Source organism: Trachurus japonicus, chromosome 2 (assembly GCF_045865225.1).
Source record: "Trachurus japonicus isolate A0001 chromosome 2, Traja_1.0".
NCBI classification, from domain to species: domain Eukaryota; kingdom Metazoa; phylum Chordata; class Actinopteri; order Carangiformes; family Carangidae; genus Trachurus; species Trachurus japonicus.
Window position 1 is genome coordinate 3528831 of NC_140908.1, and position 13511 is coordinate 3542341.

A 13511-nucleotide genomic window follows, 5' to 3' on the forward strand; every position below is an offset into this window, starting at 1 on the left:
GGGATTCCCAAAAGCTTCTCTGTTCTCTCATTTCAGAATTTATTTCAGGGAGGCATGAATGGCAACCTCATGAATGATTGTCCTTTTTAATGTGCTCGGCTGGGTTTCTCAGTCAGGGAGAGAGAGAGAAATAGAGAAATAGAGAAATGGGGTGGGGGCATATTCTCCTGAGATGTGGCCAGCAAAGCTAAGTGACGGAGAGAGGAGGAGACAGAAGACAGGTGGAGAAGGAGTGAGAAGCACACAGAGAGAAAACTGATTAAGTATTAGACATTAGAGAGGAATCGTAGATCAAATCAGTGGGTGAATTTCATATCTGTTCAAGCTGAGGCCGTGAGAGGTTCTGTGATTTCTCTGCCAACTTCAATCTGACTCACACACACACAAAAAACACCTTTCAACAAAACAACAAATGCAGAAATTCTGGCTTCCTCTGCTGTGCGGCCTGTGCCTCTGCCTGGCTTTCCTCTGCAGCGCCGAGGAAGGTCTGGAGTTCCCCAACTTCGACGGGAAGGACAGGGTGCTGGACATGAACGAACGCAACTACAGGAAGGCTCTGAAGAGGTACGACCTGCTGTGTCTCTTCTACCACGAGCCTCTGCCGGCCAACAAAGGTCTGCAGAAGAGGTTCCAGATGACGGAGCTGGTCCTGGAGGTAAGGCAGAGATGGAGATGGAGATGGAGAGATGGGACAAGGAGCAAGGATGACATAAAAACTCAACATGTGAAGATCTGTCATGCTTTATTTAAAGGGATAGTTCACCCAAAATTCAAATTTCAACTCATTATCTACTCACCCTCATGTCAACTAAGGGCTGGGAGAAGTTTCAGAGTCCTCCGTGGCTTCTCGGAGTTACGGGGGGGGGGCGCGCAGCAGTATTTGTCCATATAATGGTTGTGAATGGATACCACTTTTCTTCGTCCAAAAAGACACACCAAAAAACATCCAAATACCTCCATACTGCTCGTCTGTAATGTCCCTCTTGTATTGAAGCCCCGACATGAGACATTTTTCTGAAAAAAATTAAACAAGTCTATATTTTAAGTTTGTTTGTAGCGGAATCTTGCGTGACTTGCACTGACCGGCAGAACAATTTCTCATGTTGGGGCTTCAATACAAGAGGGACATTACAGACGAGCAGTATGGAGGTATTTGGATGTTTTTTGGTTTGTCTTTTTGGACGAAGAAAAGTGGTATCCATTCACAACCATTATATGGACATGCAGTGCTGCGCGGAGCCCCGCTGTAACTCCGAGAAGGCACGAAGGACTCTGAAATTTGAATTTTGGGTGAACTATCCCTTTAAAATGACATAAGCAATTAGCCAACAAGAAGTCAAGACTGACGTATAGGGGAGTTGAGAGATGTATCTATTATAACCTACAGTGGGATATCTAATGTCAGCGATAACATGAACATGTCTCAATAAGCTGCAGCTCCAGTCCCTGAGGGTTAGCCTTCACACCTTCACTATAATCCAACCTGTCATAACAAGTCATTCATTTTAGTTCCTCGCATCATAATGTTGAAGGAAAGCAGGTTTCCCAGCTGTCACACTTACTGTCATACGATGATAACCAGTGTTTTCACCTGTGTGCTTCTCTAAAACTGGCAGGTATAGCCTATAGTGGATTTAATCCCATTATTCACACACTCCTCTGTGGTTCACATGTATCCAGGGATCGGTTTCTAGGTCATTCTGTTAATTATAGCGTGCACTCCCAAACCTCTGCTATCTGGCTGTGAACCAGAAATAAGTAGATGCTCTGGGTTGGGATGAAATGGGAAAGAATAGAAATGCAAAATGTTATTTTATTTGATTTATTCACTTGTTATCGATTTTGCTTTCCATAGTTTCAGCCTCTTCAGTGTTTTCCTTCTGCAAGAAAGTGAAGCAGCTTTCTTTCTGACACATTTCAACAGGGGGCACACACAAACACATCTAAGTAATGTATTATCAAAAACCAAGGTCTGATTTGAAGTGATGTTTTCCAGCTCACAGCTCAAGTTCTGGAGAACAAAGACATCGGTTTTGGGATGGTGGACTCCCACAGGGACGTCAAAGTGGCCAAAAAACTGGGTATGTCTCTGACCCATTGATCCTGCTGCTGCCACACTGCTAGGCAGCTGCTGCTGAATGAACTTCTTAAAGGGATAGTTCAACATTTTGGCAAATTGGCTCATTGCCATAATCCCTATAGTCATAGCAGTAGGTTCGTTACCTTTAATTGTCGGTGCAAGCTATTTTTAGAACGGTGGAGCAGAGCCGTGAGCTGCTCAGAGCTACGCTACGGAGGCTCATGGGATTTCTTGGTTTCCCTCATCAAACTCATCAAATACACAATCCAACAACTCCACAACGCTCTGGTGGACAAGTTGTGACCTGCACATTCACCACGCTATGAGATAATAACACAACGTTACCACACAGAGTTGTTTTAGAGGTAAATACAGAGACTGCTTGATGAAATCAGTGGTTTTGCATGAATTTACTCGGAAAAAACAACTCAGTCTGGTAACGTTGTGTTATTATCTCATAGTGTGGTGAATGTGCAGGTCACAACTTGTCCACCAGAGCATTTTGGAGTTGTTGGATTGTGTATTTGATGAGTTTGATGAGGGAAACCAAGAAATCCCATTCACAATCCCATTGCAACTCACGTCTCTGCTCCGCCGTTCTAAAAATAGCTTGCACCGACAATTAAAGGTAACAAACCTACTGCTACGGGATTACGGCAATGGGCCAATTTGCCAAAATGTTGAACTATCCCTTTAAAAGTCACAGGAAATGCTCGTTATGTGTCTGATCAGGTCTGGAGGAGGTGGGCAGCTTGTACGTTTTCAAGGACGACCGTGTCATCGAGTTTGACGGGGAGCTCTCGGCGGACACGCTGGTGGAGTTCCTGCTGGATGTGAGTGGAGAGAGGACTGATCCAGCTGCTTTTTTTTTCTACAGATGTGTAACCATAATTGTCAGCCAGCAGTGGCGTGCACTGGGGGGGGGGGCAAGGGGGGCAGTCGCCCCCCCTGAAGTGCCCCCAGGAGCCAAAACACGCCTTAAAGTGCCCTCTTGGAAGCCAAAACTCGTCCTAAAGTGACCTCATGGGGGCGAAAACGTGTGCTAAAGTGCCCTCTAAAAGCCAAAACGCGTGCTAAAGTGCCCTCTTGGAGCCAAAACGTGTGCTAAAGTGCCCTCTTCAGTGGTGAGGACGCGCTATATGTGCCCTTTTTTTCCCAATCGCCCCTGCCCTTCAAAAAGTCTGTGCACGCCACTGTCAGCCAGAAATGAAATCCTCAAGCAATTAGCAGCTGCAGCCTAATTAAAGTGCTTGTAAATGATGTAATTCACAGTAACACAAGTTTCAGCAGGAAAAACGCTCATGTCATTTAACACCAACGGTATTTTGGATTATGCTTTTTCACTTTCTTATGTCTCAGTTTTTTTTGTTTTTTTTATTCCTAAGTATTGTGAATAAGCACATTTTCCAAAATATGAAACCACTGCTTCAAGCTTTGGCTGCTTTGTAGAGTTCCTCAGCTGCTGTGTCTCCTCCAGGTGCTGGAGGACCCAGTGGAGATGATCAACAGCGCCATGGAGCTGCGAGCCTTCGAGAGGATGGAGGAGGACATCCGCCTCATCGGATACTTCAAGGGAGAAGATTCACGTTAGTTCATCGCTGTTTTGTCGACGCTTTTTGCTTTGTGTCTACATAAAGACGAGGCAGGCGTTGTGTAATAATAATGAGACAGTGAACACATGCACATCTGCATTAGCGGCCCTGCCATCATGCCGTTCCCCCGACAACGCTGCTGGGATCTGGAGGCTAATGGAGCCACTTCACCACACAGCCTCACTGGCTGCTGAAGGGAAACCTGATTCCAGACTGTGGCACTTTCACTCAGTCCCACGAGAGCCTTTAAATAACTTCTAGTTCCCTGTCTAATAGGTCAAACTGCAATTATAGTCCCTCCTAAAAAAAGAAAAGAAAAAAGGCAGGAAAAGTGAGATTGTGAAGATGCTGTCTGCTGCGATATGACAGTGGCATGAAGTTTCATTATAGAGCCCATTTCTGTGCAGAGATAGTTTGGTCCTTGGTGGTGACCTTGTAGGGAGCAAAGCCCGGAGCGCGTTACAAGCGTATAAAACTGTATTAAGAGGAGACTTTGTTACAAGGGTGAGGACAGCCGGAGCAGGATGGGAAATTGAATGAAGAGAGTGAGTTTCACCGCTTGCCTCGCCTTCCTGATCACATATTGTTGATCCGACCGGGGAATGCGACCAGAATGTGAAATTTCTGCACTTCAATCTGTTTTGCTTTTCTTATCTTTTCTTTTTTCTTCCTCAGCCTTTGGTTTCTGTTTGTCTTGGTTGAGTCTCTCATCATTTTCCTGTTTCTGTATCTGTCTCTCTCTTTCAGATTTTAAAGCTTTACAGGAGGCATCAGAGCGTTTTCAACCTTACATCAAATTCTTTGCTACATTTGATAAATCTGTAAGTTTGCAAGTATATTATAAATAAACATTATACAAAGTAAGTACAAAAAAAACAAATTGAATTACTTTATGTGATTATTTTAACATACAGTCGACTCTTTCATGTTTTAGGTGGCCAAACATCTCTCCCTCAGGATGAACGAGGTGAATTTCTATGAGCCGTTCATGGAGGAGCCGGCCATCCTGCCTGGCAGACCTCTGTCAGAGATGGACATAGTTGAGTTTGTCAACCAACACAGAAGGTTGGTGTGATTTATATCTCTTTAAACGCCAGTATTTAAGCATGTGGATGTGTTATATGTATGATGAAAATGTGCTTTTTCTTTGTACAGGGCGACACTGAGGAAGCTCAGGGCAGAGAATATGTTTGAGACTTGGGTGAGTAGAGTTGGCTCGCATAACAATAGTATATATATATATATATATATTTTTTTTTTTTTTGATTGATTCAGACCTGTTTGGGCTGTTGTATCAGGATGATCCAGATATAGCTCTGTACAATTTCCTCTATTTCTAGGAGGACGACATGGATGGAATACATATCGTTGCATTTGCTGAGGAAGAAGATCCAGGTTTGTAAATCTGAATCAGAGCTTTTTTTCCCTTTGGCTATTGGTATTGGTTATTATTATTTCTCTTTTTATTTCCGTCTGCTCTAACCTTCCCCAGATGGCTATGAGTTCCTAGAGATCCTGAAAGACGTGGCCAGAGACAACACCAACAACCCAGAGCTCAGCATCGTCTGGATCGATCCGGATGACTTTCCTCTGGTTCTGCTTCACCATGACAACAATATCTTTATCTCACACAGCCAGTCAGTCATACTCTACACTGTCTCTGATCCTCTTATAGTGATGTGGTTTCTCTTGTCTCTCCAGCTGACCACTTACTGGGAAAAGACCTTCAAGTTGGACCTGTTTAGACCTCAAATTGGTGTTGTCAACGTCACAGATGTAAGTGTGAAGACAAAGCTCAGTTCAAAGTGAAGCGTTAACTTCTTTCCCTCTGTCCTGATCCTCTTGGTTCTCCGTCCCAGGCCGACAGCGTGTGGCTGGACATGTCCAACGACGAGGACCTGCCCACCGCGGAGGAGCTGGAGGACTGGATAGAGGACGTCCTGTCAGGAAGGGTGAACACAGAGGACGATGATGAGTCGGCCGACGAGCAGGAAAACACCGACAGCTACATGACAGAGGACGACGAGGGGAGCCGTGACCTAGACGACGAGGACAACGAGGACAGGGATGACTAAGACTGAACTCAACTAGACCACGTCCAGGGCCGGTTACGTTAGAAACACATTTTGACTCATTCACATGTTCTCATTTCAAAGAAAACAAGATGTAGAGAAGTAGACTGTGGTTTAAGTAATTAGGCTGATTAAAGGTCACCATGGGAACAATTGTGGCCCAGTTTATATGAAAGTTTGCCTGGAGCAATAAAGTTTCTGTGCTAATTTACAGCTGCAGTTTTGATATTGCACTTTTATTATATTTTGATTTATTGAGCAGCCTGAGCAGCTTGTCTGTTACCGTACGTTAGAGCCTTTTCACTGCAAACTGCTGCTGTGACAGAAAACATTAAAGTTGTCGGCCCTAAAACCAAAACAACGAGCTGAAAGATGCATAAAAAAGCTGAGAGGAACTACAGAGTCTGATGTGATCTTTAATAATATACATAATAATCTGTTCTTAATATGAAAATAGCAGCTTTAGGATTGATATAAATAGTTATAAAGACTTCTATTGGTGTGTGTCTAGCGCTTGAATTGAATCAAAAGAGTCAATCTGTATTAAATAATAATAATCTAACACAAACCTGCATTAAAATAAAGTACAGACTTTTTAATGAATGGAGCCTTGGTGCAAATTTTCACTATGTTAAAGCATAAAGTAATAAAAGTACATCTACAAGGTGCACGTCTTTTACTTTGACTAGTACATCTATTATCTGTTTGTTTTAGAGTTAAGGAGGACATCAGTGATGCTCAAGACAACAGATTGGTGTTTTTTTTCTCTCCTCCGGTCAATTAGCGTCTTCACCTTGAATTATTCAAACAGCAGTGAATAATTCAACATTGTTATGGCCTGTAAAGGGAGCAGGGAGCTGGACGGTGAGGCTGGGGGGGGGGTCGGGGGGTGAAGGGGCCCACCGGGGGCACGAGGAGCGGACACACTCGTGCTGAACCTGAACCACTGGACATGAATTAATAATACGGAGGCCGTGCAAGAATCATTCCTCCCCTGGAGGTGGATGTGCTGCCGTGTGTAAACAGGATGTTTTGTGCGACCGTGTGGGATTTACACATAATCCACGACCACGGAGCAGACACAAAGATCAGAACCTTAAACGGCGACACATCATGTAGTGGTGGATAGTAACAGAGTACATTTACTGGAGTACTGTACTTAAGTACATATCCAGAGGATTTGTACTTTACTTGAGTATTAGATTTCTTTGGTACTTATTACTCTTACTTGAATACATTTCCAAGACAAATATTTTTACTTTTACTCGAGTTAAATTCTAGGAAGGCTGAAAAGTACTCGTTACTTTCAGGTCTGCTCTTTTTTTTTTTTCTTTTCTAAAATCCTATTGGACAAAACATGAAAATGACAATTGCTGCCCTCTTATGATCCCATTCATTTTATTAGTTTTTATAGGTGTTTCTGCAGCTTTATAACATTGTGAGTTTGAGTTAAAAGCTCCTTAAATTCATTTAGAAAAAATGATAGTAATTCATTGATGTGAAAAAGAAGAAATTTACTCTTACTCTTACTTTTACTTAAAGTAAATTTAAAAGCATGTACTTTTGGATACTTAAGTACCTTTAAAAGCAAGTACTTTTTTACTCTTACTGGAGTAACATGTCGACTGAGCTACTTTTACTTGTAATGGAGTAAATTTTGACCAGTAGTATCTATACTCATACTCAAGTACTGAGATTGAGTACTCTGTCCATCTCTGGGTACATGTATGTGTTCATCTAACTGTGACCTCGGCAGCGAGACGACCAGTGTCACGGCTCCTAGTTGTATAATCCCATGAATGTCAAGTGTGATGGTGTTTTACATGAACGCAGACTTCAGGCTGGTTTCTGTCCCAGGAGAGGAAACATGACAGCAGCACAGTGTGACCATCTAACAGGTGCAATATTACACAGCAAAGAACAAAGACAAGACATGAGTAAGATGCATTAAAGGTGGAGATTTCTGTTCAAATCTGAAGCCACCACCAGAAGCTCCAGGCTCCGGCTTTGATCTGCACATAACCAACCCATTACCGGATAAATAGAGAAGGAAGAATGAAGGCAAGAAAAACTTTCCATTTAGATGCAAATGCTCCTCATTTTCCACTCTATCCATCTCTCCCCTCCGCGTCCTGGTCCTGCATGGATCAGGCCTGGAGTGGGAAGGAAGAGGGGAGGGGGGGTGGGATTAAACCACGGACAGATGAGTTCCGACAGGCGGCCTCGCGCCACGGGCTCGCAGAAAAAAAAGGATGAGGTTGTTCGTTTTTCAGCAATGGGACGCTGACATTGACATTCATTTACCCACAAGGCCCGGCTGCGCGGCTCCTGACAGGCTGACGGCGAAGGCAATTACCACACAGCTCCATGACAACAAGAAGCCACCAAAACAAGCCCCCCCACCCCCCCCCCATCCTAAAAAAAAGGGCGAGATTTGTCTCCGGTGTCAGGCGGCAGGAGAAGACGTCTAATGGGCAGAGACAGAGGTGAGAGGTCTGCAGTCGGGGCAACACACCGCTGCATGTGGAGAAGCAGGAAGGCACTAAGGTAATAAAAGATAGAGTGCACCTGCAGCCCAGTCATTAAAAATAAAAATCCATTTAAATACACTTCCATTCATAAACAGTTTGGCTGCAGGAGAAATGGAACAAACAAACAAAGAAACTGTGAAAGTGAGAACTTCATTATCCTGAGAGTGTAGGTTCCTTATCTCTAAATAGAAACAAAGCTCCAAGCCAACTGACAACTTATTATTATTATTTACTGTACAATACAGCAGATATACAAATGTTAATAAAAATGTTTATTTTTTATTTTTTTGTACAAATGCTAATGCTGTGAATCTGAAACATCTTTTACATTTCAATGCCATGTGATCATCATGAAGCTGTCCAATGAGATAAAACCAAACCATGACATAGTGTGTAGTGTTGATGAAGAGGAGGAGGAGGAGGAGGAGGGGCTGGTCATGTGAACTGGAATGGCATACACACATACACACACATACATACGCACATGCTTGTTTACATAAATAGATACAGTGTAAAAACAGGAGGCACAGTCACATTGGGATCATACAAAGTTCATCTGTCAGTAGGTACAAAACATGAGCAGTGGCAGGTGCTTTAAAAAAAAAAAAAAAAAGAGAGATCTGCTGCTGGAAACAGCCAATGTGTTGTTGTTTTAAAGTTCTTTCCAGGCAGATAATCAGTTTATTACAAGTTTACAGTGACAGAATGGTTTTATGAACAATATGTTTCATATGAAAACACGTGGTCTCCCCTCAGGCAGACAGACGACGTGACAATAATACATCTACCAGCCAGGGGGCAGCAGGCCACAACGCTGCTCACAGCCACACAGGACACACACCGACTTCACCACCGGTTGTGTGTTTATTCAGTGTGACTCTCTGTGTGAATACACTGGAGACATGAGGACAGGGACAGCTAGCGCGGTCAAATGTGACAGGATCTTAAAGTGTCGTTTTAGTGCCATTAGCTTCATTTCACTGTGAATTTTTTTTTTTCTTTTACAACAAAACAGCCTTTATTCATCCGCCGGAGGAAGAAGTTCCAGTGAAGCGCCTGTCCTCCAGGGATTCAGACAAAAGAGGCATGGGGAAAACCAGCCGGTCCAGTTGGGAAGGAGGTTTACACCCTGCTGCTGCAGCTCTCGACTGTTGACACTAGTGTTTCTAGTAGTGATACATGCACATGGACTCACACTTTAACTGCTGCTCATTCTCTAACAGTGTTGGAGCCAACGTCAGGTCTGGATAAATTCAGTATAATGACGATTTCCACCAGCAATGTGCAGAAACTCTTCACTCTCGCAGATGTTTTCACATTAAAGGGATAGTTCACCCAAAATTGAAATTTCACTCATTATCTACTCACCCTCAACGGTTGTAAATGGATACCAACTGTCTTCGTAACAAAAAGACACACCAAAAAAACATTCAAATACCTCCATGCTGCTTGTATGTAATGTCCGTCTTGTATTGAAGCCCCGAAATGTGAAATTGTCCCGAAAAAAATTAAATAAGTCTATATTTCAAGCTTGTTTTGTAGCGGAAGCTTCTCGAAGCTCCTCTTCCTGGTTCGTCAAATTTGGATGAACTGGGATTTGAATGTTTTTTGGTGTGTCTTTTTGTTACCAAGACAGTTGGTATCCATTTGCAACTGTTATATGGACATGCACTGCTACGCCGAGACCCCCTGTAACTCAATTTCAATTTTGGGTGAACTATCCCTTTAAAAGGAGATCTGCCTGAGGCGAGCCGGTTCCCTAATGGTTTTGATGACACACCAGTGATGTTTGTTGCGTGTTATGTCTCTCTCTGTTTCTTTACACTGTCGAATAAAAGGCGGAAGATATCTTGCAGCGGGGCTTTTCATTTGAAAAACACTCCACCGCTGCTCCACCATCACATGATTCTGCTGTTGTGGAAATACAGTCTTACACTAAGTTTACCGTTTACACTGCAGAGATGAGAATGTGCAGTATTTATAGTGTAACCCACAGAGGGGGAGTCTGGTCAGTCATCAGTAGTACTTTTTTCTCTTTTCCGACATCGTGGCTCCGTGTCTCCTCCTCGCCGCCTTCCCTTCCCATCACGTCAGGCCGATGCGGCGGAGATGAAAGCCCTGAGAAGGTCACTGAACCGGTGAGGCAGGGCAAATGTTTTTGGGCATGTTTCCATCTCTGTGCATCTCTCATGGTCTGCTTCATCCCTGCGTTTTTTGGCCTCCCCGGTGTTTTGACACTGCGTGCATGTTGTTGATCCCAGTATTTTAGATTGAGCTCCGTTGCACCTGGAGAGGAATCGAGCGCCAAAACACCCCAAAGCGTCTCGACTTTGGCTGCGAAAATTAGCACTCGAGGGTGCTACCGTGACGGCTCAGGCCGGATATGTTGGGAGTGTGACATCTTAAATGTCCCTGCAGACGTCCTGAAGTAGCGATGAGCGTAAGGAAAAACAGTCCGAGATCATGTATTCCAACTGTTTGAGGCATTTAATGCAAAATCTGTTGGCTTTTTCTTTGTAAAAATCTTTTAAATTTGGTTTTCAGGAGAAAATAAATCCATTTCGTTGTCCACCTGTTGACGTCTGAAAGCGACCGCTGTCAAAGGTCGTAGAAGAGACAGCGGATGAGGTTTGTCATGCGTCTCCATCAGGTTTCAAACGTCAAAATCCGAGTCACGCCATCAGCCGTCCTTAGTGGTTTGTCCGTCTGTCCCGTGGAAATAAAGGAGTGACCGATGTCAGAAACCTTGTGTTGTGTGGAACAAGTGATTGTGACACATGCACACACACACACATACACTCACACATCCTGTATGTGCACGCAAGTCCATGTCTGAGGCGTCCGAGCTCCTGTGAGCATAATCCTGCCACGATTCTTCTTTTCATCCAAATCAAACTAAAAAAAAACACTATATTCAAACATGTGTGTGATATACAGATTCATATATGACATGTAAAAACTCAAAAAAAAAAAAAAGTAAAAATAAAAAACTGCAAACCCAAAATAAAAACATTTGAGAGCGAAGAAAAAGGGAGTGAGGAGTAAAAAATAAAATAAAAAAGTGCTACACGGAGGTTTCGGACTGTAGCCGCAGGACAAACTTGTGTGACTTGGGGTCGATGTATTCCTCCGACATCTGGATGTAGGGGATCTTCTTCGTCGTGGCCACCAGGCTGAAGTCCGCACACTTGAGCACGAAGACGGTGCCGTCCTTCAGGCCGCTGGTGACCGAGGCCTCGCTGACCAGCGTCCACTGGCGGGCCAGCCAGTGGTCCCGGCTGTACTGCAGCGTGGGCCCCGGGCTCAGGTAGCTCTCCAGGAACGCCTGCACACAAACACAATGTCAAAGTCGTTTTATTTACTCCCGCTCTTCAAATCCCGACTGAAGACATTCCTTTTTACCCATGCATACAATCTCCCCTACCCCTAAGCATCTCCCACAGACCTGCCCCTCCCTTGTATTGAAGCCCCAACATGAGAAATTGTTCAGAAAAAAATTAAATAAGTCTATGTTTTAAGCTTGTTTGTAGCGGAAGCTCCCAGTGTTGCTCTGCCGGAATCTCGTGCGATTTGCGGAGCCGTGAACTGGGTGTCAATGCAAATCACGCAAGATTTGGACGGACCAGTGCTGGGAGCTTCCGCTACAAACAAGCTTAAAATATAGACTTATTTAATTTTTTTTGGAACAATTTCTCATGTTGGGGCTTCAATACAAGAGGGACATTACAGACGAGCACTATGGAGGTATTTGGATGTTTTTTGGACGAAGAAAAGTGAGCTCCGTTCTCAACCGTCATATGGACATGCAGTGCTGCACGGAGCCCCGCTGTAACTCAGAGAAGGCACGGAGGACTCTGAAACTTCTCCCAGCCCTTAGTCCACATGAGGGTGAGTAGATAATGAGTGAAATTTGAATCTTGGGTGAACTATCCCTTTAAGTATTTGAGATTTTGATTTTGAGAGGCTTTGACTGTGAGATTACCAAACCAGGATGTAACGCCGTATCTAAGGATGGACTCGATGGCAGCGCAATAGAAGATGTTCATGATGTTAGAGCTAACGCCGAACAAGCGGAGGCGCCGACAACCGTCACAACAGAGAACAAACCCGACCGTGTGTGCGGTCATCAGAGTGGGAGGAGGCTTCACCTTGGGCGTCATGTTGTTGGTGATGCAGAAGGCCAGGTGCTGCTGGATACTCTCCATGCTGTGGCAGTGCTGCTGCTTGGTGGTGCGCAGGTACTTCTGCAGGGCGCGGGCCATGGAGGGGAAGATGGCCTGCGCCGCCTCCCGGGGGTCCATCACGTCCCCCGGAGACTTCTTCTGCTCCTCCTCCTGCATGCGCTTGATGTGTGTGAACGCCTCCTCTACCGCCACCACCAGGCTGGAGGAGACACAGCAGACGAAGCTCGGATTAGCATTTCTGTCACTTTTCCAATACGTTTATCCAGATCAATCAATCAATCTATCTATCTATCTATCTATCTATCTATCTATCTATCTATCTATCTATCTATCTATCTATCTATCTATCTATCTATCTATCTATCTATCTATCTATCTATCTATCTATCTATCTATCTATCTATCTATCTCTCTCTCTCTCTGTCTCTCTGTCTCTCTCTCTATCTATCTCTCTATCTATCTATCTCTCTATCTGTCTCTCTCTCTATCTGTCTCTCTCTCTATCTATCTATCTATCTATCTATCTCTCTATCTGTCTCTCTCTCTATCTATCTATCTATCTATCTATCTATCTATCTATCTATCTATCTATCTATCTATCTATCTATCTATCTATCTATCTATCTATCTATGGTATCTATGAACCTACAAAAACAGAATGAGGATAAATGATGCTTTATATGATACATATGTTAAAAAAGTCTTTTAATTTCTTTATAATATCAAATATCAGCCCGATAACAAGTCCATAACCTTAGCCAGAACGGCTCCTCACCGTGCTTTGCGTTTGCGGACGCGCCGGTCGTGCTCCGCCTCCTCGTAGTACAGCTCGTTGTGGCTCGAGTCCCGGCGGCGGGCGGCGGCTGCGATCATGGCTCTGGACTGAGAGTGTGCGAGTCCTGCTGCTGCGTTGTTCCCTGGACCTGCAACGACAACAAACACATAAAACAAGACTGGTTACCATCTGTGTGTGTGTGTGTGTGTGTGTGTGTGTGTGTGTGTGTCTCACAGGTAAAAACTCAAAGGCACAAAGGAACAAAGAAGTCCATGGT

The 13511-nt window shown here is 44.1% G+C and overlaps 3 protein-coding genes across 6 annotated transcripts in view; 2 read left to right on the forward strand and 1 right to left on the reverse strand.

The window, feature by feature from the left end:
* The window catches only part of znf513b (zinc finger protein 513b), a 179990-nt gene that overhangs the window by 97834 nt on the left and 68645 nt on the right, over positions 1-13511 (forward strand). The window lies entirely within an intron of this gene.
* LOC146990602 (calsequestrin-2-like) lies at positions 211-5882 on the forward strand. Its single transcript, XM_085795707.1, has 11 exons — positions 211-655; positions 1997-2081; positions 2813-2913; positions 3558-3666; positions 4420-4493; positions 4607-4737; positions 4828-4873; positions 5013-5067; positions 5165-5265; positions 5374-5448; positions 5532-5882. The coding sequence occupies exons 1-11, from the start codon at positions 413-415 to the stop codon at positions 5745-5747; spliced, it is 1236 nt and encodes a 411-aa protein (XP_085651833.1). The 5' UTR covers positions 211-412; the 3' UTR covers positions 5748-5882.
* LOC146990603 (vang-like protein 1) overlaps positions 10317-13511 on the reverse strand; it is a 59053-nt gene continuing 55858 nt past the window's right edge. For all 4 annotated transcript variants that reach the window (XM_085795858.1, XM_085795842.1, XM_085795851.1 and 1 more), the window contains 3 exons: positions 13235-13382; positions 12424-12658; positions 10317-11600 (listed from right to left, as the gene is read on the reverse strand). In XM_085795858.1, coding sequence (XP_085651984.1) covers positions 11340-11600; positions 12424-12658; positions 13235-13382 — 644 coding nt within the window. In that variant the 3' untranslated portion in view covers positions 10317-11339. The remainder of the gene's footprint in view (positions 11601-12423; positions 12659-13234; positions 13383-13511) is intronic.

Excerpts from the sequence above, each read along its gene's own strand:
- LOC146990602 (XM_085795707.1), top strand. The coding sequence starts at position 413 with ATGCAGAAATTCTGGCTTCCTCTGCTGTGCGGCCTGTGCCTCTGCCTG. Across the intron at positions 656-1,996 it reads TGACGGAGCTGGTCCTGGAG|CTCACAGCTCAAGTTCTGGA; the intron begins GTAAGGCAGAGA and ends GATGTTTTCCAG. Across the intron at positions 4,738-4,827 it reads TTTGTCAACCAACACAGAAG|GGCGACACTGAGGAAGCTCA; the intron begins GTTGGTGTGATT and ends TTCTTTGTACAG.